The 24,720-nt window shown below is 40.0% G+C and overlaps 1 protein-coding gene across 5 annotated transcripts in view; it reads left to right on the forward strand.

Annotated features, from left to right (window-relative positions):
• Window positions 1–24,720, forward strand: part of AFF2 (ALF transcription elongation factor 2) — a 471,106-nt gene that overhangs the window by 371,590 nt on the left and 74,796 nt on the right. For all 5 annotated transcript variants that reach the window (XM_044763573.2, XM_044763575.2, XM_044763574.2 and 2 more), the window contains one exon: window positions 6,553–6,590. In XM_044763573.2, the coding sequence (XP_044619508.1) occupies window positions 6,553–6,590 (38 nt within the window). The remainder of the gene's footprint in view (window positions 1–6,552; window positions 6,591–24,720) is intronic.

A 24,720-nucleotide genomic window follows, 5' to 3' on the forward strand; every position in this document is an offset into this window, starting at 1 on the left:
GGTGTTTCCATATTTACTCCACTTAGAGAATGATTAGTGTCAGCAGATGATTCTTGCGAGTGAAACATACATCTTCGCCAAAGACAGTGCATTTTTCATTAAGTTACAATATGCCAAAACTTTAGTTATAAACAAAATTGCCAGTTGACAAATGGATCTTGCTGAAGGGTTTTCTATCCAGCAAAATAGAAGCCTTGAAGGGAGCAAGCCTTAATGGGATGCATGCACTTCTAAATCCTGTTGTCACATCATCTTTGGACCAGACACTCAAAAAACTCCTACTCGTTGCTATTTTAGTGAAATACACACGCAGGGACAAATAGGACCCGCTATGAGGCCGATGTTCAGCTGGCATTGGCAGGGTCTTGAAAGGCAGAGTGGGTAAAGTTGATTAAGTAATTCACTGAGTAATGGGAAGCCATGAAGGGTTCTGAGAAAAAGTGACATGATCAAAGTGGAGCATAAAATGGGGTAAGAAAAGGGAGACCAGCGGACCAGTGAAGAGGCAGTGGCCGTTGTCTGGGTGAGAAGTAATAAGGATCAAGCTCGGCCGTAGCTGCAGGAAGAATGAGAAAAGCACAGCCTTCTGCCAGAAAGCGGGATGGGAAATTTACCCTGCCGGTGCTCTGGACTCCCTCCTCTTTGGGGTGTGAATATGACCTCACATGCAGTTGCAGGACAGATCCAGATGCACATGGTCCTGGAGCTCGGCTTTTCCTTCAGAGGCCACTTTTATCCTCTGCACAGAATTTGAGACCCTCCGGTACTCTTTCAAACCCAGGGCAGTGTTCAGGCCTCTCAGACTCCACAATTATCCCCAATTTGTTTATCTACCCTATGTTTATTAAGTGACTGTTAGGTGCAACACACAATTCTCTCCACCTGGAACACATTTCCTCCAATCTCTGCCTGTCAAAATTCTGTTCCTGCCCCCGTTATGTCTAGCACAGCCCTACTTCACATATGCATAGAAAACAATGAATTAAATTAAAATGGGAGAAAACCAATACTCTATGGATAGGGAACATGTTTTTGCTTCCTACAGGTTCGATGTTCAAATACAGAACGTTTCCACATTTCCTTCCGGGCACCTATCCAGAAGGTTAAATATCATGGGTAGTGTTTTCCTAAAGATTGCAGTCCCTGGATGTAAGGTCAGAAATTCAGGCAGGCATCCAGGTGTTGCAAAATGCTGAGTGACATTTTCTCCTCTTAATCTGCAATCCTGGCTGTGCATGCATGCTGCCAGCTGAAATCCTAGCCTATAGAATATAATATAGCCTCTTACTATTTTACTCATTCCAGTGAAATCTATTTAAATGCTGTAATTAACCCATTCATTTTTATATTTGGGCAAGTGCTCTCAGTATATGTCTCTTTAATTGATTTAACCAATTCTGTAGGTATTGATTTTAGACCATCTGAATACCCTAATGATGAGTTCATTTGTTAATAGAGGAGTTTCTCTTCTGAACTTAGGCAATCGATGCAATTTACCAATACATGCCGCTAGATTAAGATATGGCTGTGTCTTGTAGAATAGTGCTGTCAAAAGTGAAAAAAAAGTTAAAACATAGAAACACAAAACCAATGCAACCAATTGTCCTTCTGTCTTGTTCCATAATGCCTAATATCCAGTTATTTGAAATTATCTGAATGATTCACTTTTCACTTTTTATCAAGAAATGTATTGTATAGACCCTGCTTGAGTGTATCTATTAGTATAGTGCCAGGAAAAAACATATAAGCAGGAAATGTAGAAGCCATATAGAGCAATGCTAATAGAGTCACATTTTCTGCTTGACTGACAGCATTATTATTGATTAAGGAAGAAAACAGTACCTGAATCTGTAGCCTTGCTACAATATCTCTAGGCCATCCAAGGGCTCACTTTGACAGTCTCAATGAACAGGAAACATATTACATTGAGTTTATTTTCTGTAAATCTCAGAGTGGGGGCGAGTAATGTCATAGTCTTGATATAACTATTCAGAGCATGCTTCTTAAAAGCCCAAAAATATTCTCTAAAATTTTTTATAAATATATATATATGTGTCTATTGGGACTAGAATAACAGTTAATGATATGTAATCACTGGGTCAGAATTTAAAAGAAGTTCGATCAGTACATAAAAGATGACTAGAAAGTTTCCTAAGTGCCTCATATGTGCATTTTCTCCCTCAAGAAATATGATGTAATGTATGCCGTGGAGGTTGCGACTCAATAGATGACCACATTCTCTCCTTCTTTCTTTCTTTCCTTCTTTCTCTCTATTTTTTCATGATAGCTCTACATTTTATGGTTCACTTAGTTGAGTATGGTCCCCAAGTCACTTCAGCTTCAGTGCGGCAAAAGGATTCTCTACATAACAGAAAGACAAGGCCCTTCTTATTTTAGGAAGATAGATTTAATGAGTGAGCAACTATGAGTATGCCCTTAGCTATATCATTCCTCCTGAGGAGATAAATTTGCTGCTTAGCAGGATACCACGAATAGTACAATGCTGGTAACGAGAGAAGAGTCAGCTCTTAAACACTCCTTGAGTGAGAGAAGTGCCTTCTTCTGTGGCATATACTTTCTGGAGATACATATCATGGAGGAGGCTCACCAGGGGTAGCATCCTCAGGACTTCCCAACCTCCAGGTCAAATGTTAGTGAAAAAGTGAAGGACCCTCCTGATAGAGTGAGGTGTGAGAGGCAGGACTGCTAATGGAAGAGTCACCTGGAGAAGAGGGATACTTCTTAGGCTTCCTTGTGGAGAGAGAGAGAGAGAGAGGTTTGAGTGCACGTACGCGTGCTTGTGCCCCCACAGCACCTCAGGTGCCCTGACCCCTCTACCATCAACACTAGCCCCTAAGAAGGTTCAGGGCAGAGGCCTGCGTGAAGGTATAGGACCCTCTCTACTGCTGGGCTAGGTCTGTCAGGATCTCAACACATCGAAGTCTTCCTCGCGTAGGACTGCCCAGACAGAAGCATTCTATTCACTCCAGAACTACTCCTGATATGGAGAGAGGAAAAGAGTGACTCCTATAATCCTCATTGGAACAACTACATAGGTTTGATGCTGCAACCTGGTCAGGAAGCCCATGAACTCTCTGGCTGTAAAAGTTTATATGCCAATGCCAGTGTGGAAAGCAGTCACAATCAAGATGCACCGTGTTTGCATAGTGTGCTCTGTTTTCTAGAGCACTGTCATGGATGTTGGCTACTCACAACCACTCTTGATTTAGACAGAGCAGGACTGATTATCTTCATTTTTAAAAGGAGGAAGCTGAAGCTCAGAGGTGTCAGACACCTTGCTAATGTCGTGATAACGGTAAGTGGCAAAGCTGGGAGTGGGACACGGGTTTCTGGATTTCTAGCACAGACTCTTCCCACCCTAGCCCGTCGCCTCTGATTACACCATATTGGAGTCTATTTTTTTTAACATTTTAATATATTTTATCATCCTTTCTTATACTAGAGCTTCCTTAATGGCAAGATAACTATTATGTTAGGGAAACATGGCACAAAATAAGTAGAATATAGGCTTTAAAAAGCATATAGGCATTACAAATTAAAGCAGCATAAGTGTTAACTATGTAGCCTCTATTTTCCAATCAGTTCAAATTACTTTAATGTATGTTTTTCAACTCAAAATTAGCTGTAATCCCAATATGTAACCCTCTTCGTGCTTGGTGAATTACACTATATCATGTCATTTTGATTCCCTTCCTTTTGCGGAATATCTCACATTCTGGCACATGTAGCTGGAATTTGGGATTGTCTTTTCATGTCCTATAATTTCAAAAGAGGAATTTTCTCTTGTATGTTTTGTAGATTAATTCTTATGCCTTAAAGGCATATATATTTTGCGCACAAATAATTCACTTAACCTTTCTTCAAGTTCTCTTAATTTAATAATTCCCAATAGCATGCTTAAAACAAAGACAAAGGGGCTGCCCTGTGGCCGAGTGGTTAAGTTTGTGCCCAGGATCCCAAGAGTTTTGCCGGTTCGGATCCTGGGCGTGGACCTAGCACTGCTCATCAAGCCATGCTGAGGCGGCATCCCACATAGCAGGTATAGAAGGATCTACAACTAGAATATACAACTATGTGCTGGGGGGTTTTGGGGAGAAGAAGGAAAAAAAAAGAAGGGTTGGCAACAGATTTTAGCTCAGGGCCAATCTTTAAAAAGATAAAAATAAAAAATAAAAGACAAATTACAGTGAAAGTGAAGAACACAAATTGTGAGCTGTGTTTTGTGTCTGGCAGAGACTCCCTGCAACCATTTAGTTTAGAGATTAAAGGTACTGAGCACACAGGAGGATAACATGAGCACATCTGACTCGAGCTGTTGGTACTCTGGAATGATCCCGAGTTAATTTCCAAAGAAAAGAGAACCTTTTAGCACAGATATTTTCAATCAATAGCCAAGCAACCTGGAAAAATTAATTTGAAGGAAGTTATTTTCCTATAATGGCTGTATAAAAAGACATATGTTTCAAAGAAACTGGCCTTGAACGAAATCATGTTCCTCCTGAGCAGAGAAAAATAACTGGGTCTAGTTGGCAATCCCGGAGCACAGCGAAGAGAGGGCATTTTCAAAAAACATGTCGTTGAATCAGAGCTAGGTTAAGCAATGTCGCTTTGATTTAGCCCCTCCCCATCTTCTGCCAGTGGCATGCTCATACTGTTACATCCAGCGTGCTTTAAAAGGAAACCACTTGAACACCATGCCCATTACTTTATGATAACCTAAGTCTTCTAGAACAGACTTGTTTGGATTTTCAGGGATCAAGACAGGTGGATCCATGTGATTTCCACAATGACATGTCTTCAGCACACTACCACATCCTATTCCAAACCAGCCAGGATTGGGGGAGAAAAGTGCCAGAAAAGGCAGACTAGTGAAGGTGGATGTCCACCCACCACTCCTCACCAGCATCCCTCTCTTCCTTTCAGCATCCTTTACAGGAACTGCATTCATAACCTAAACACATGTGAGACATGACTCGGGCCAGCTAGACACATATTCCTTGTTTTATCGTTTTCATCTGTTACCTCATTCTCTAGCTTTCTTGCTATTCTCCACTTGCCAAAATTGAACCTCAGGCACAGATGGTGAGAAAATGATTTTTGCCTACTGAGCCAAAAAAAAGTGCCCAAATATTAATGAGTATTTATCTAGCAACAGAACCTGAGACTTAATAGACATGAGAAGGACTTGGATTTCCAACAGTAATGTCTAAACTTGGGAAGTGTTTCATTTATTTTAAAAAATTGCTTCAAAGTGCACTGAGTTGTTGTTATGCATATAAGGGTTCAGTATGCTTATGCACTGGTCACCCAGAATGTCAAGTCCAATGTTAGATTGTAAATTGTCTCTGTTACAAGTGGTTGCCTTTGCATTCTAATTTACAACAGTATTGTCTTCCTCTCTTAGCCCTCACCCACCTCCAGGATTCACAAATATAAAGGTCTCCAAATGGATACTTTTATTTAAAAGAGTCTGAAGAACCCTGAGGTTGTCAAACCACTGCTTCAACACTCCCCATGTTAAGCATTATTTCTACAGCCTGAAAAAGTCTAGGGAAGTACAAATTTGGTTCTGATTACATAATTATGCTACAGAAGTATGAAAAAAAAATCATCACTAAACCCCTCCAGGTGCTTAAACAGTTTGATATACTGTAGCCATGCTGCCATCAGCGCCCCCAGCTGTGTTGCTTAGCAACATTTTAATTCCAGAAGAATCGAAGGAGATGCAATCCCTGTGGAGAGGGAAACAGAAATAAGAGGGCTGTTGACAGATGATCTGAGTTGTTTCTTCTAATATACTGTGAAGATCACTAGCTCTTTTCATGAATGATAAATGGACGGTACACAGATCAATGGGTTCAGCAATAAACTGGAACCAGGCTCCATGTCTAAGGCGACGCAGGCCGAGAGGCCCAGAGATTTCCTCATTTCGATGATTTGGTGTGTGTTTTCTTAAAGGTTCCATGGGAAAAAATTGATCCATGCAGTCGGCCATCCCTTGCCCTTTTGTGGTGTCTGCTAATAAAAATGATTTTAGAAATGGATACTTTGGCCTTTCTATCACTGTGCAGGTGCAGCCAGGTGTCAATAGTAACACAGGGTAAACGGTTCCCCACCACAAATCTAAAACTCCATATGCCCATGACCATTCACTCCCTCCACACCAACCTCCTCGCCTTGTCATAAGAGCCCCACTAGGCTCACACAATGGGTGAGGTTAGAGTGAAAGGTGGGCAGAGGAGAATCGAGCTGTGAACCTAAGGGCCCCACTCGCATGGGCACAGCTGAACTTTCCAGCAGCCCCGACAGTGCCCGCCTGTGTCTGAAAGCTACTCTTGGACAGGCACCCACGTTTCTCAGGAGAGAAAATTTGTTTTCTGCGTCTCCTGTCTGCTTACCTCCAGCAGCCTGCTTCCGTTAGCTCCTTATGTTTCTGAAGAGCATTTTATATTGCTTATTGTTTTGGTAACTAGTTGCAAAGATTATGCCTGCTCATGTTGTCTAATTGCCTTTTTTTCCTTCTGTTTACAGGCTGTTGAAAAGGCAAAACCTAAGAATAATCCTGTGAAGTAAGTTATTTTTTTATTCGTTGGAAATTTTAATTTTAATGGACTCCATGCATGTGAAAAAATAAGGTCACAAAAGAGACTTGGATTTTGAGTTAATCTCTATTCATGACAATTTAAAAATGAAAACAAGCAAAAAAAAATACCCCAATAAGCAAAGACCAGCTTTTATTTTTTGCTGTGGTCCTGATGCGGAAGTGCCCCAAGTTGTGCCCAGTTTACATAAATTAATATGTGCCATCCGTGAATAGCTGCCAAATACTATTACAGTCATATTCAATGCATAGTACTTCAAGCCTTTGGGTTTTGCACATGCTAAAAAGATTACATTTTTAATTGCAAACCTTGGACCTATGACAGAGACGTAAATGGCTGAAAATGTGCCAAGTGATTTCCAGCCACGTGGGGAGGTTTGACACCTTGGCATCAAGGCCTTGCTACTCTGTTAATGAAAATCTCATAAAAATATATTTAACTAAACGTCTTTCTAGCTAACAGAGAGCTATTTCCAAGCCATTTTGTGGGATACTCTTAAATTATAAACAAGCCACACAGCACTGTTTTAAATATAGTACATCTTAGACGTTCTGTCTTTTCCAGAAGGGAGACTTTCAAATTAAGAAGGATGTCCGTCTTGTCATTTGGGTTTGTGACATCTGATTGCAGTGTTATGATGCATACCAGTCCCGCCAGCCATGTGGCCTAGGGAAGACCTGCTCTATTTGCTGGGTTATTATCAGTCTAGAAATATCACATCTCTAGGAACTACGTGTTGCTTTATGCCAGCTGACTTCCATCATAGTGGGTACCAAATGCAGAAATGGGGAGTGCATTGATTTTTAATAGTGTTCCTGGGAGAATGGATCGGTTAATACCAATGACAAGAAGACTGCTTGTGTTTATGTTTGTAAAAGAATTAATTTTTCCAAGTCACCCGAGTAGTGGTTAGCACACCATTAAATCCAAGCTCTAATTCACTTTTCCAAAAGGTTTTGTGAACTTTGTTTGTAAATTTGATTTTTCTTAGACCACAGAATGTTCGTTATTGAGCTCCTGCAGCCTCTGGAGGTGCGTCTGTAGTCTGGACATGTGGTATGCTGTAGTCATCCCATGGGAGTATTTTTAGTTGCTGAGTTTTTGTCTGGTTGTTTGGTTGGGGTTGAAATCTCCTCTGCAGCCTAATTTCTTTTCTGTCTATGCCCAGAAGGCTTCTCTACTGCAAGCCCGTGGCAGGCAAGCTCCACGGATTAGAGGAGGGCCCTAATGAGGCCAAGGCCAGGATTTCCAGTCCTTGAGTGGGCCATTAGTGATCTTCATTTCCCCAGTCCAACTGCACCCCTCCCTCTAGTCCACCTGCATACAGATGTATGCCCCAGGTCACAAGGCATGGGGCAAGGGCTGGAGGAGTGTAAATCTAGGCCCTCAGTGGGACAAACATCTCCAAGTTCAAGCCCTCTTGATAGGAAGTGAGTCCTAAGCTCCATCTTGACGTGCACAAGGTGACCCACTGGCAGTGTGTGGGGTTGCATTGAGTCGCACTCTCATGAGCTGGACGTGGGACCAGTTTTCTCTCTGCTCGTTGTGAGGATTCAACACTACAGATAATTCTATTTTTTTTATGAGCTCTTCTTAATTCACAGTGCAGACTCAATCTAATGTCTAGCCCTTTAAGGAACATTACAAAGAGAAAACAGGAAAACTAGAAGAGCCAAAGGATTAGTGCTAGAATATGAAGCTTTTTATTTCTAAATATATTCGAAAATCTGCTTGGTAATAAGCCTAAGTCACAATCAACTGGTAGATGTTTAGAAATGTCTTGTAATTAAATTAGGTACTGTTCTCAGTGTGAGTTTGGGTGTCCTGTTGCATTTGGGCTCACGAAACCTAACTTACTTGCCCAGCCACAACCATCTGGGCACTTTAAGAAGAGAGGCCTCTTCAAGACCTTGGCTCAGGGACAGAAATTCCAGAGCCTGGTTCAATTACACTGCCTGACAGCAGAGCAGAAGCGGAGTTCTTAAAAGTTTTATGTACAGTGGTCCTTTTTCCGTTTCTGATGTCTGTCAGAGAATTCCACTTACACAGTGCACTGAGACCCCAGATAAAGTAAGGATTCAATACATGTTTTCTGAATGAATGAACAAGTAAACAAATTGGACACATCCCAGAAAACAGTCCTTTCAGGAACCTGGCCTGCAGGCTTAATAGGACTGGTGGCTTTACTCTAGTAGAGTGTCAGATCAGAAGAGCCTGTGTGTTGTAACTGACCAAGTCATCTAGTCTCTTATTCTTGACTTACGCCACACGTCAAATGTTCCCATGTTGCTCTGGTTCCTTCTAGCTGCTTTGCCTCCGACCAGTTACTGGTTTGATCTCATATGCAAGAATTAACATTTGCTTGTTGGTTGGAAAGCGTGTACAGTCTTGGTGGAAAAGTAGAGGTCTGGAGGCATCCTTTACACCTAAAGTATGAACACAGATTGGTAAAGATGATCATATGTGTGATTGGATGCAGAGTTTGGCAAATGGTTGGGGAAGAAATCAAAAGAAAAGCAATATTTCATGACAAGTGAAAATTATATGAGATTTAAATTTCAATGTCTATAAAAAAGTTTTATTCGCACAGCTACGGTCGTTTGTTTCCATATTGTCTGTGGCTGCTTTTGTGCTACAATGGCAGAGTTGAGTAGTTGTGAAAGAGGCTGTGCAAACCACAAAAACAAAAATATTTACTATTTGGCCTCTTACATAAAAACTTTGCTAACCCTTACTCTAGTTGATCATGTAGAAAAAGGCACAGATGTAAGCTTTTCCATGACTGTGATGGTTCAACTATCAACGCTTTCTCTTTTTATCCTTTAAAACATCGAGTAGGTATTCACCAAGCCCTTATTGTGTGTTCTGGGCTTTCTGGGGCTGATATACCACCTAATTCTCATTCAGAGCAAAGAGACCACTCTTAATTCACTATCTTTGAAAATCATTATGGATGTGAGATCATTGACAGGGCAGTGATGCCTCAGAAACCAGTGAACAAACACATAGCTAGAGCATACTGCTAGTCTTCCAAGTTGTGTGTGGATGGATATATTGCAAAAGTCACGTGCATTTTCTAAAATTCTGTAACTTCTCAAGATCTAAATAAGGCTAAATAAACTTTCAACTAGAGTGGTGGTAAATGATTCACAATTTCCATGTAGTTTGTATATTTTCCTCTCTAAAGGTTCACCTCCCCCTCCCTATTTCTCAACCACTTGTTCAATTTATTTTTAATACCTTCATGGTTGTAAGCTTCTTTCATCACCATAGGGAGACTGTGGTACGCGTTAATTACACTCCATATAAAGGAGAAATTAAATATATGCTTAGTGAATGTAAGCACGTAATGTACCTGGATACGCTAATGACTTTACCTTGAAACATTAAATATTACCTCTGAGGATAAGAATCAAAATTGAATGTTCTTAAGATCAGTGATCAGGACAAGAGATGCCCATGTATTTCTCAGTCTGTTGGAACCATGCCGGTATCAAAGCTTGATTAGTATGTTCAAACTGTGGCTCTTTAATGTGTCAGAGAGACTTTCACTTGTATATTAATGTTCTGCAGCAATTATCTCCAAGCTTTCATTGTGACAACAAGGCCTGAGAGATGTACAGATTTTTTCTACCATATGTGACTTATCACATACATTTTTTTAAAAGCACGTTTCTGTTATTAAGACATATGTGATAGTACACTTCTGCAAATGTGAATTGCTTTTGGCTAAAAGCCATGCACTAATAAGTTGAGTTGAATCTAACCGAGGTTGACATCTGTTACCAAAAGAGAGGTAGAGAGAGAGAGAGAGAGAGACAGGGAAAGAGAGAGAGACAGAGAGAGAGGGAAACAGCAAGCAGTCATCAAGCATAAAATTTTTCCTTGCTTTTTTACACTTTAACAATGTTAAATAACGTGCTTGTTGTCTTTCACAAATCAGGATCAGAATTCACCCTGCTTAGGAAATTACAGCTTTATTTAGGAACCAACTCATCTTATAGATACGGTGGTTTCATTATTGAAAATGACAAATAGCCATAAAGACTTTCCTGCCCGTGATGTTTGTGTATTATTCATTTATTCCTCCAATGAATATGTATTGAGGATCTACAGCATTCTTGGAACTGTGATAGATGCTGAGGGAATTAAAAATAAATCTGACACAGGTCTTACCCTCGAGGAGTTTAGAGTCCAGTAGGAGAGAGAAAATCAGTTTGTAAAGAACTAAGTACAAGATAGAGATACATTTGTTAAGTAGGGGACAGATAAAGTATGAGGGAAGCTCTAAGGACAGAAAGTACTTCTAGTTGTCACTATTGCAGAAGGGGGCTGGGGAAGGAGACATTTGTACCAGGACTTTAAAGACTGCTGGTTTGAGACACTGGTATTGAGGTGGCAGGTAGTCAAAGGTCATTTGAGGCCGGAAGAAATGATGGTTTAGGGCCGTTGAGGCTTATCCAGATGAAAGAGATTAGCTTGGCGTAGAGTCAAATAGCATTTAAGAGCTCTAGCTTGTTACTGTGAATCATCAATTAATCTCCAAATTATTAAACATAAACAAAGAATCCATGGACCTGGGATCTAGTCCTGAATTTGACACAAGGTTATGATATGAATTGGACGTGTTCTTTCCTTGCTACAGACCTCAGCTAGATTATTTATATGGTTCTTCCACCTCTTAAAAGAAAGCCAAAGCTTGAAATCCTGATTTATAATTCTGTTTATTTTAGGAAATATTTGATGTTAACATTTGATATAGATGCATACATGCACATACATTATAAACGTTGCATATATTATACATATGTATTTATACATACACATATGCACACATACACACGTGATACCTTTTCCCATCATTTCTGCCTTGTGCATTTGTGAAATGAGGGTCAAGAAACCACATCATCAGAGTTTTAAAGAGACATGTTAGATAGGAGAACACTGTGGCTCCAAGGACATTGGGTTGAGCCTTTTAAATGACCCCTTATGACCAAAGGTAATTTTGCGGATGGAGTCTGTATCTCGTGTGATGCCCTTGGACACATGCACATCACAGACCTGTAGAATGTCACTGAAATCACGACATTCCCTCAGAATGATAAGGCGATGGACTCTGTACTGTGTTCTGCCAAACACTTGTCTTGTGGGATTATCTCTTTCAGGAAGAAAAGGCTCCAGCACCAAAGGGGTTTGGCATACACTACCACATCGCTTTCCTAGAGCGCCCCTTTGCATATTCGCATAATGCAGGCTCCAAGAAGTCCTGTCGAAAGAGGCCTGCTGAACTTGGTCTTATCCAAGGTTTCCCACATGTGTTTGACCAGAGAACACCTTTAATCGGCATGGTATTTCATGGGCCATGGGATTGGATGCTCGAATCCGTGTAAAATAAAATGACCACATGAAGACCTGGCCTCTGTAGGCAGTTTGAAAGTCTAGGACCTAATAACTTACATTCAGTCTCTAACAAGAGTATTCGAAGTGAGCAGATTATTTAAAAAGTCAACCATGGAAAAGAAAGAAATCCCTCAAGTCTGAAGTGATAAAATATCTCCTCTGTCTCTTTTACAGTGTCACACTCTAAATGATTTTTATGACTTGCGAATGACCTAAGGAGAAGTCCTCAATGAGGGTAAGGGCCATTTAGAGTTAAGTCTCTCTGAATGAGATACATGAAGCCCAGCGGTCCCCAGTGAGCCTCATCAGAGCAGTAGATGAGATGCCTGGCCCGCTCATTTCATGACAATGAGGCACCCAGACCACTGCGCTCCCTACCATGTTAACAAAAGTATAGTCAAACTCTAATCAGCCCTGACCATTTTAAGGGTAGTTAAAGGAAAGATAACTCTCTCTAAATAGCTGTGTAAAATAAACTGTGCTCTTTGTATTGTCCATATAACTATAATCAACTGCAGAAGATTCCAGCATTCATCCTCACAGCTAATGAAACTTGCACAAATTTCTGGATACCCTCCCTTTTGTTCATAATTGGAGTTGCATCATCTGGCAATCTCAGATGAGACAACTGAAACCTAGAGAGCAGACTGCCCAGAACACCACAATTCCAGAAATTCTCTCCACTTTGGACCCACTGCCTCATTCTCATCACCTCTTCAGACATACTTGTTCACTTTCAATGTGTATAAATTTGTTGTCAGTTTTTAAAATCATATTATCCAACTTTATGTAACAGGTTTTTTTCTTAGAATATGGCATGAAATGTTCCAAAAATTAATGAATTGGCAGGTTTGCAGGCACTTTAAAAATTATGCCAACTTTGATTATCTTAGCTTTATAAGGAAGAGTTTCCTCAAAACTTCAGGCAAGTTGGTTTGTCACTCATTTGCCATCACTCATCTTTCCAAAAGCTTTATGAGAACTTTTTTTCTTTAGGTGATGAGTTAACACTCTAATAACCATGATAATGAAACAGAAATAGAAAGCACCCATTTATTGGTGAAGCTGAGGGACCCCAAACAAGCCAGCAAATGTGGAATCAAACCATTGTAAAGGAAATTAAGCCACTTTTTTAGCAACAACCTTTATAAATACCTCTTTATCCAGTTCTTTATGAAGTATTGCCTTACTTTCTAAGTCTGTGCTTTTTAGCATTTGCCGCTTAGACAAGAACGGGTGACTCTGTTTAATCCATTCATACAAATCAACTCAGTTTTTGGTACACAAGAGTTAGACCTAGAATTTTATTTTAACATTGCCATTCAGTAATCTTCCCCAAAAGCATTGAAAACTCAGAATCAAATAGCTGATCTGCTAGAAATGCAAGCAAGCCGTGCACATGTGTTCTTTTAATAACCATGAATTGTGCGCCTAATGTATGCCAGGCTCAGTTGATAGGGCAGTGAATAAGATCGAGTCTCTACCCTGAAAGTCCTCACCCTCTGGTAGGGGAACAAACACATCATTGCACTACAGAAAAGACAGGCTCTGCAACCGAAGCATGTGCAGCATTCAGTGAGGCACAGATGAAGGAGCGAGCTCCTGCTTGGAGTGGGCTCTCCCCAGCTCAGCAGGAGGCCCCCAGTGAACGGTGGAGACGAAGCCATTGAAGAGAGCAGAACAACACTTGCGAAAGGCACGACGAGAAGAAAGCAGATGCTGTGTTGTGAGCAATGTCTGGTAGGTAGAGGCAGCTAAGAAGAGGGGGCATTTTTCACAGTAGCAGGAAATGCCAAATTTGTGAATTGCAAGAGAGACAACAAGGGAAAGAGTAGCTGCGTGTGCCAGGATACCTAAAGCATCACATTGCCAAAGACTCGGGCTCCACTTTTGACATTAAGAGGAGAGCAGTGCAATGTAAACAAAACTAAGAAAATGCTAAAACGGATTCTTTTGTTCTAGAAAGTTAAAGGTTAGAGTTAGGGAGGGATTATAAGGTACCCTTTGTAAACTGTTTGCAGAGAAATAGACATATCAAATGCTTTCTGATTATATCTGGCTAATCCTCCCCTGTGGACTTTTATGTAAATCTCAGCTCAGGTAGGGCTCCTCAAAGCATCAAGCTGTTCCCTTGTGGCTTTATCGACCCTTGATTGTTTCTTATTTATTAAAAATTTTACTTTGTATAGTTCTTTTCACATTATTCAAGCATCTAGGATACACTAAGATATAGTATTTTAGGACACATAAGACTGTTATTCTAGCTTCATTTTTCTGAATTCATTTCACAGACACAAAAATTCTTTCTGAACATATTTTTATCAGCCACGAACATAAGCACAATAGGGGCATTTTTATTTCTGCGGAAATGATGCATGCCCCCATGGTAATCATAGGCAGGGCTCCAAACAGTCAATCAGTCCTCCATCAACCGCAGAGCTTGTTCAAAGTCAGGAGCCCCGGGTCATAAGTTATTGTTTAGTTGACTACTAGTCTTGGGGGACAGAGGACTATAGAAATGACTCACTGTGGCCAAGGACTGAAATAGAAAACAAGTAGTTTCTGCTTTATTAAAGCTTTTGCCTAAACCAACAGCAGTTATCTAGAGAACATTCTTTTAAAAAGGCAATTCATTCTTCCACAATAAAATGTTTCCATTTGTAGAATTTACAGCGTGGCAGGAGATTACATGTCGTTATAATCCAGTTGTTATATACACGTGCATTTATATACACATCGTTATAATCCAGTTTTTAGATGCACATGTATTTATATACTCCATATATCAATATACCCTCATGCTCCATAGTAATTTAAATCCAAGATAGAATTGTTGCTGGAGATGGGCAGGCAGAGGCAGGTATAATTATACAAGTTCTCAGATCTTTTTCTCAGTGTCCATTTCTCTCTTCTCACCACTCCCTAATATTTTGACTGCTTTCCACCTTCTCTCAGCACCAGATTCCAAGAAGTGGGTTCCATGTAGTTGGGGAAGATATTTCAGAAAACTCTTGTGGCTTTTTGCTTATGTCTTAGCAGCTTCAGGGAGTGTATGACTGTACCTCCATGGAAGCCCTGTGAATTAGTGGCAGAGCAAGCCCAGGACAGCCAAGGGACTCCTTCATACTCATTCACCTCTGCATTATCAAACCCTGCAGTGTGAGTTGCCAGGAATCTGCTAATAATAGTATCTACATGTAGAAGCACACCTTATTCATCTTTCGCACTAGCTGGAGATATGTATCACTACCCGCATTGGCAAAGTGAAAGTTTAACTTGCCTCAAACTATGATGCAAGGGTTTACTAAGCAAATTAGACATGCTGGCAAACTTGCTTTAAAGATATGTGTAGATGTGTATACACGCTTTCTACACATATTTATGTACACTCATATATAATTTAAATCCCGCCTCTTTCCAAAAAATGGATTTGACATGATTGAAACAAGATTGTACAGGACGATTTTAAAGGAAACCGAGACCCTACTATTTTGTAGCACTGCAGAAACATCTTTTTGCGCATGTGATGCAACTAGAAAGTGCTATGTGTTTTTAAATCCACCCAAATGACAGCTGTCCTACAATGACAGAACTGAGCACAGTGAGGCCCTTCTGCTGTGACGCTGTTGTGGTGCAGAGCCTTTTGGGGGATCTTCTGGGAGTTCCATCACACATGTGTGAGGTTCTCCTGCTGATCCTTAGTGGTGGGTGGTAGGCCTTTGAATATGGGTTTAACTTTTGAAGACTAGTCCAAGACAGTGACTCAGAGCCATGGATGTTGAAAAAGTGGTCAATCAAGGCAATTAATGTGGGTATTGTTTCAAAATAATAGTGATTTTCTCTTGCAGCTAGTGAATGCCCTGAAGAGGAATTTTACCAAGGCTTAGTGCAAGAGCAGCATCATTGGACCAGCACCCTATGCACAAAAGCAACCCCACCAACATATACATCCCTCTCCCCTTTAGCCTACTTTACTTTTCCTCTTTAGCAGTTATCATCACACTGTATCTATCTGTCTGTCTGTCTATCAATCGATCTATCCATTTATCTATCATCTATGTTTTGAAGTGTCACCTCCCACAAGAATGTAAGATCCATATGAGCGAGAACTTTGCTTTATTCACTGCTGTAACTCCAGCACCTCAAACAGTACCTGTCATGTAGTAGGAGCTCAGTATTTGTTGAATGAATGAATGCAGGCATCTAAGGATATGACTCTGAAGTTCAGCCATCATAGTTGAGTATGAGCATGAGTTTAGTCTTAGAGAAAGCCTGATTTTGCACTGCCCTTTGGACAGTCACTGAAGACCTTATTAGCTCTCGTGTGAGTTACTGACTTTTCCTGGAAAGGAACCAAGTGTTCTTTTAAAATAGTCTATATTCCATATTGGTTTTATTCTGAGGCATTATAACATTAGTTTGACTGTCTTAATAGAGCTAGAATTTGACCTCACAGATGATTCCTTTGGTCTATACCCATCTTCTTACTCAGGGTATATTCCCACTCTTGGTTTGGAAGGGAAGGCACAGGGGGAAAGATGTCAGCCTCCCTGTAGGTGGGGCTTGTGCATGGGCAGTTGCATTTGATGTCATTAGGCATTTTCAAGAAGGAAAGAAGGCATATTTTTGTCACTGTGGGACAAGGAAACAGAAAGGTCATTAAGTTAACAGCTGACAACACATGCTATTTCCTGTGTTTCAAAGGCCATCTTGATGCTCAGAATTTAACAGGATGGGACTCATAGTAGCCAATGCTAAAACATGCACACTTGCCCTCTTCCTCAGAGGTGGGGAGTCTGAGAAGCACCTCATCTCCCCTTTCTCTTTCTCACCATACTCCACTGTCACAGCATGAAGCCTTGGTGACTTTCCCCATTGGCTCATAGTCTCAGAAGTTGGATGCTTCCAGAGTGGGCAGCTCTAAGGGAACTGGTCCTTAAACAAGGCTTGACACACAGAGTCACAGACATTTCTAGTCACAAGGGTTTAGGCAACAACTCTGCGGAGCAGTAAAACTAAACAAGCTTTCTTTCATTTCATGTTACTTTCACGAATATGTAAATAATTAAATCCTTTGGTTGCATATCAGTGATGGGGTTAAAAAAATTCCTCACTTTATATCGATGTGTATGAAAGAGACTAAAAAACAAGACCATGTTTCAGGAAATAATACTGCTACAAGGTTAATTTTGCCTCATACAACGTTTCCTAGAATTGGATTGCCTGATCTCCTCCCTTGAGGATTGCTCTTATGCTTGCAATAATCGAGGCTGATTTTATTGGAAAATCACCTCTGGACGAGGAGCATACTCCAGAGGAAGCTTTTCATGGGATGGAACTGGTTACCGGTGCCAGTGGCACGTTATGCAGGCCGGTGATATTTGAGTTCCCAATCTTTCTGTTCATTCAGGCAGCACATTCATTAGCAATCCTTCAGGCAGGGTAGCATAACTAGACATATTAAGGAAATTTATTTGGAGTTGTTTTGGGGACTTACTGGCTAACAGGTCAGTAATCAAACTTTTAACATGCACATTAAATATTTTATTAGAAGTGGCAGGACTCACTGTAGTTTTTACTTCAAATGCTTATCATAAAACTATTTTGCGTAATGATCTAGGACCTCAAAGATCCTGGATGGAAGACAGGGCAGAATTATGGAGGGTAGGGTGAGAGGAGAGAGGATAGTGAGACTGGGTAGTGAGGCTCTCACACTACCTTTGTAGGCATGGCTCATCCATCAATCATTCCATGCTTGTTGACTTTTTTAATTATAAAAAGAATCCAGAGTTATCTTGACAGCACAGTGCAGCACAAGTAACCAGGAGACCCGAGTTCAGAAATGTACCCCAGCTCTCAAACTCCACCAAGTGGAAACTGAGAAAATTATAGATAGGATACATTGAGTCTCTAGGAGGGAGGAAGGGAAGGAAGAAACTGATAGACAAGCCACACTTCAGGGAGCTCAGGTAACCTTGGAGTGACATTGATTCTGGAGGCTAGAGGAAAGGTACTCAAAAGCTGATTTGATTCATGAACACAGGAGAGTTTGGGGGTGGCAGAAAGGATGGTTTTATGAACAAGAGAGGCAAACAGCAGAGGGGCTGCTCATCAAAGTATATACTGCATCTCAGCCCTCAAGCTTCTTAGGCAAAGCCTACAATTAGGAAGGAGAGAGCAGATTCCCCTGTTGTGTACCTGTTAAAAGTCTCTCTGCTTAGGCCACTCATCAGAACACAAGAAAGCTTGATCAGCGACGATGTGCCTAATGCCTACTTCCAGGTTTGTAATAATTCAGACATTAAGTGTAAAAGCCACAATGTCAGGCTGTGCTGGATGGTGGTACCCTTCTTTTATGAATTTGATGCCTAGATTATTACTCTTATTTACTTTAACCAAGAGAGGGAAAGTAAAACAATTCCCAGGCTCCAGCAGTCGCACAAAGCTTTTTAACTACTGATGTAAGTGGCATATGGCTTAATACTTGGGTTTCCAGCAATCAAAAGGCAACCTTGTGCAATATCACCGGAGCTCAGTTCCCAGTGGGCATAACGGAGATGATTAGATATATTGAGTTCTTTGTGTCATTCAAAGAAAGCAGAATCTCATACACGTTAGTGTTAGCTTCCTCTCACTTCATTTCAATTTTCAATAACCAGTGTCATCGCATGTAACAGTTTCTTCATAATGAAAATTCATGTCGAATTGGATTTGTCTTTCAAGTGAAAGCATATTGTGAAGCCTTCTGAAATCTGATCCTTGAAATATTTTTACTGCTACAAAAATCATAAATATACCTAAAATTCCCCAAACCAAGAATAAGGCAACAAATGAATAATAAAAACAAAATTGCTATGTTTGAAAAACAGATTATATTTCTACTTTTGATATTGGACAGGCCTGGGGAAAGACATGCTCTGGTTAATCAAAATAATTTCGTTAACAGAACTATCACATATAGAGACAGCAATTTTCAAGCAGTTGGAAGAGATTGAATATCCTCGGCAAGAAACAATGCCAGGCATAATCTGATCCTTCTTTGGTGATTCAGAAAGACCATAAAAAATTAACACTATGAATGGTTCTCATCGTGCCATCTACACATGAATCCTAGTTGCTCAAATGTTCTGGGTGCTTACTATTGGTGGGAATGTAAATTGGTGCAGCCACTGTGGAAACAGTATGAAGGTTCCTCAAAAAATTAAAAATAGAACTACCATATGATCCAGCAACCTCACCTCTTGGAATATATCCAAAGAAAATGAAAACATTATGTCAAAGAGATATCTGCACCCCTGTGTTCATTGCAGCGTTGTTGACAATAGCTAAGACATGGAAACGACCTAAGCATTTCTCGACAGATGAATGGATAAAGAAAATGCAATACACACACAGACACACACACAGACACACACACATACACACACACACACTGGAATATTATTCAGCCACAAAAAAGAAGGAAATCTTACCATTTGTGACAACAAGGATGAACCTTGAAATCATCATGCTAAGTGAAATAAGACAGACAGAGAACGTCAAATACTGTATGATCTCACTTATATGGGGAATCTAAAAAATCCGAACTCATAGAGACAGAGAGTAGATTGGTAGTTGCCAGGGGCTGGGGTGTGGGGGAAATGGGTAAAAGTGGTCACAGGGTACAAACTTCCAGTTATAACATGAATAAGTTCTGGAGATGTAATGCACAACAGGGTGACTATAGTTAACAGAGCTGAATTGTATGCTTGAAAGTTGCTGAGAGAATAGATCTTAAAAGTTCTCACCACACACACACATACAAAATGGTGACTATGTGAGGTGATGGATGTGTTAACTAACCTTATTGTGGTAATCAGTTTGCGATATAGTGTATCACGTTATATACCTCAAACTTACATAATGTTATATGTCAATTATATCTCCATAAGGACGGAGAAAAAGTTCTAGGTGCTTAGATGCACTCATGCTCAGTCTCATTCCTCAAAGTGTCCAGCTCTGTTCCTGGATTTGGTAATTTTGTGTTAAATCACCCCTTTGTTCTACCCACTTCCTACTGCCTCAACAAAACTCTACTCAATCTCACATTGATGTGAAAAGCATTATGGTAGTGTCTGCACAAATTCTCCAATGTCCAGATAAGTCAAGTGTCACCTAGACAGTTTGTCTACTAATTCTCCAACATGAGAATCATTGAATTAGGGTGGTTTGCAATAGGTTATCATGAACAGAACTTCCCCACAGCTTTTAATGGCACCTAGTCCAGAAATGCAGATATAATGATCCTTGTAATCCTTGGGCTGGCAGGGCCCAGGAGCCCTGGAGTCTCTTGACTGCAAGCCATGCTGTTTCAGTCCTCTCCTATGCGGACCAAGATGTGGAAATGGTTAGGAAACACTGATTCTGGGGATTCGAGTATTGTGCATCCATGTTCAATTGTTTAAGACTAAAATTCTTCAAAGCAAGGTAACGTATTCAGACAGTGAAAGCTTCAAGGTCATGGTTCTCTCCTCCTTCAGCCAATTTGATGGGCTAAGATAGCATTTCCCCAAGTGTGTTCTATGGATAGTGTTTTAAAGGATGTTAATCGATGTTATGCAGGAGACAAAGCAAACAAACATGTGCATGTGGGGGTGTGCGTCTGGCGAAGAGTGGTCAAAGAAATATGGGCAAGGCTGAGTTAAAAAAGATTTCTTCTAAGTTGAATTTTGAGTCCTTAATATTCTGTGTACATTTGCATCTCTAAGAGGAGGAATGGTTTATTGCAGTGTTTCCCAAACTTACATGACGTAGAAGCCTTTTGTTTATGGAATATCTGAATCTACTTTGAGACGTGCTGGAATAAGTAAAGCTGGATTGCATTAATGATGTCAGCTCATCAGTGGGTTAAGCAAAGTAATGCTCATTTGAGACTACCTCCCCTGAGCCAGAAACAAAAGGTTGTTTAGACTTGAGATATAATTCACGTACCATACAGTACACTGATTTAAAGTATACAATGCAATGCCTTTTAGTATATTCACAGATTTATGCAACGAGTACCAAAATCAATGTTAGAATATTTCCAACACCCCAAAAGGAAACCCTGTGCCCATTAAGCAGTCACTCTCCCTTCTGCCCTCCACCAAGCTCTTACCACTAATCTACTTTCTGTCTCTATTGATTTGTCTATTTTGGGCATTTCACATAAATAGAATAATACAACAGGTGGTCCTATGTGTCTGGCTTCTTTCCCTTAGCGTAATGTTTTCAAGGTTCCTCCATGTTGTAGCATGAATCAGTACTTCATTCATTTTTATGGCTGAATAATACTCCATTTTATGGATAGTTCACATCGTGTTTGTCCGTTCATCAATGGGTGGATATTTGGGTTGTTTTAACCTTTTGGATATTGTGAATAGTGCTGCTATGAACATTGGTGCACAAGTTTTTGTGTGGATGTGTGTTTCCAATTCTTTTAGGTATGTACCTAGGAGTGGAATTGCTGTATCATATGGTAACTCTTTTAGCCTTTTGAGAACCTACCAGGCTATGTTCTACAGTGGCTGCACCATTTACATTCTCACTAGCAGTGCGTGAGGCTTTCAATTTCTTGACAACATCACTAACACTTGTTATCTGTCTTTTTGATTATTGCCATCCTGGTGGGTGTGAAGTAGGATTTCCTTGTGGTTGCAATTTGCATTTACCTGATGACTCATGATGTTATGCTTCTTTTCATGTGCTTATTGGCCAATTTTATATCTTATTTGGAGAAATACCTATTCATAATCTGTGTCTTTTCATCATTGAGTTGTAATGATTCTTTATAAATTCTAGATACAAGTTCCTTACCAGCTATATGATTTGCAAAAATTTTCTCCTGTTCTGTGGGTTGTCTTATAACTTTCTTGATGATGTCCTTTGAAGCAGAAAAGTTTCTAGTTTTGATGAAATCCAACTTATCTGTTTTTTTCCTTTTGTTGCTCGTGCTTTTGGTGTCATATCTGAGAACTCATTGTCTAACCTAAGGTCTTAAGGGTTTGCGCCTATGATTTCTTCCAAGAGTTTTAGGTCTTAGGTCTTATTATTAGGTCTTTGATCCATTTTGAGTTGATTTTTATATATGGTGTGAGGTAGAGGTCCAACTTCATTCTTTTTCATGTAAAAACTCAGTTGTCCCAGCACCGTTTCTTGAAAAGACTATTCTTTCCCCATTGAATTGTCCTGACATCTTTGTCAAAAATCAGTTGATCATAAATGTGAGGGTTTATTTCTGGACTCATTTCTGTTCCATTTATCTATATATCTGTCCTTATTCCAATACCACACTGTCTTGATTGCGATAGATTTATAGTAGGTTTTGAAATTGGGAAGTGTGATTTCTCCAACTTTGTTCTTCTTTTTCAAGATTGTTTTGGCTATTCTGGTCCCAATTACACAATTTTTAACTTCTCTTTACTTGTGTAGACACAGCCTTTTGGTTTAGAAGGCAACCTTTGAGTAGATATTTGGACTTTGTATGTGTGACACAAAGACAAAAGCTTTAGCTCAATACAGAAATGGATGTTTCCAATTCTGAATCCAAGAGCCCCAAGAGAATGGGATTAGGCATCAGATCTCAAATCTGTTCAATAGTCTTTGGGTTAAGGTATGATCAAGGTCCTTTCCGAGTCTGTGTGTTTGCACTCAGAAATTCCTGGGATTTGTATTTCCTCTATAACCATGCTGCAGACTGTGAGTCCCCGTAGCCTCCATAGTGAATGAGAACCACCAGCTGACTCTAAGTAGGGAATGTCACCAGGGAAAAAAGTCTTCCTTTTTCTACATTCCAAATGTATACTGAGAAGGAATTTAATAGCATTTTGAGTATATTGAGAGACATTGCAACAAAAGTGATTTATAACTTAATATGTTTAATGCTTAGAATAAAATCACTCTATTGTGTGGATCCTTCTTAAAAACATCTAACATCTTGTGGATTGGTAAGCTGGTGTTAAGTATGAATGGTGTTCTTTAATTCTGTAAACTGTTCATTCTACTTAAAAAACAGGGGGGCGGTGTGGCTATTGTATCACATAACCGAAGCTTCCCGGTCCATGTTCTTACTTCTTGGCAGTTTTTATAATTTTATGAAATATTTTAATATGACAAAGTCACTTCAATTACACAGCCATTATAAGTTTTGCCAAGGTTGAGTATGGATCGTTTTGTGTTCATTAGAGCACAAAATTAGAATTTTCATTGCTGCAACTGTAAACAGTGTTTGGCTCAAAGGAATCAAGCGTTTTCTCATAAAATCTTGGATAACTGATAATTGGTATTTTCCCTGTTTTCCAGCATATTTTAATTCTTTGAAACTATTTTTTGTTTTCCCTCTCTAGGTATATTTCTTTTGGCCTGGAAGTTGAATAAGTGATTCTCTTCCAAAGGGATGGCATTGCACATGGTGCATGAACTAGTGGGCACGGAGAGAACCGTCCCCAGAGTCAGGAGAAAGAGAATAAATTATTTCTTTAATTTTCTCAGCTTTAGTTGGCTGAAAGTCTGGCAGTTAGACCTGAGTAAGTCTGGAAAAACCATCTGGCACACCTACATCTGTTCTCACATTTGCCAATCAGGATTTATCAAAAATCAATGGCTCAAAAACATGAAGCTCTTAAGAGGTGTTAATTTGTGGCTAAAGAATAATTCGAATGTTGCACCATTTGGTCTTCATGGAGTATAGTTTTGGTTTTTGGGAATTCAGTGAATCTGTTTCATCTTTATATTCTCTGGAAAAAGAAAAGAAATAGAAAGTAGTTCATATCTCAGGACCTTCTTTTCCCTCCCTTTGTCTTTTCAGATGCTGGAATGACTTTGCCAAGGGGGTTTAGATACCTTGGTGCTGTTTGTTGGGCACTCTGACATCCCTACTCTCTTCCCAGTTATTCGGATGTTCTCAGCAGAACACCGATACTTGATTCTAAATCATTTCCCACTTACTATCCCTGTTTTCCAACCTTCTGCCCGCCACTCAATGTCGGTCGTCTATGAAGAACCCCTCCCGTCCCACTCCCTCCCCACCAGCAAAGAAGAGGAGCATTCATTATTCATTGCAATGCTTCCTCTTTGCCAAGGTATATTCTCTTGCTTCAAACTCAAAACAGCTCATTGGCGTGTGGGAATCCAACAGCCACGGGCAGAGGAACAAGTTTATTATGGGAAGCACATGACTCTGCCAGATTTCACTGACAGATTTTGAAGCCAGAGCAAGCAATTGGCTGGCACTCTTCATGCATTAATGTCCTTTGGCCCTCACCATGCTCATTGTTACACAGGTGCCCTTTATAAAGTACACAGACATTTTTAAGATAATAAAACAAATAATGCCATTCACATACCAACAACTGTGGGGAGTTTATGCCTCAAAAGAATATCCATACCACCCTGGCCCATATGTAATAGACTAAATGATAGTTTGAGACAATTATAGATTGCTTTTATCAGACGTTGTAGATTTGAGGGTTAGAATGGTTTGCTTTTGTCCTTATATGCCTAGTACAAGGAGTTTTGTCCCTGAATTGCCAAAAGCACCTTATTAAAAGGTGGCTTCCCTAATAAAGCCATTCCTCAATATTACCTCTAAGATCAGCTTTGTGATGGGAGATCTAAGTGCGTGAATATTAGACTCTACTGCTGTTTGCTGAAATCTGGAAATTGAAACATAGCAAACCAC

This window comes from Equus asinus, chromosome X (assembly GCF_041296235.1).
Source record: "Equus asinus isolate D_3611 breed Donkey chromosome X, EquAss-T2T_v2, whole genome shotgun sequence".
NCBI classification, from domain to species: domain Eukaryota; kingdom Metazoa; phylum Chordata; class Mammalia; order Perissodactyla; family Equidae; genus Equus; species Equus asinus.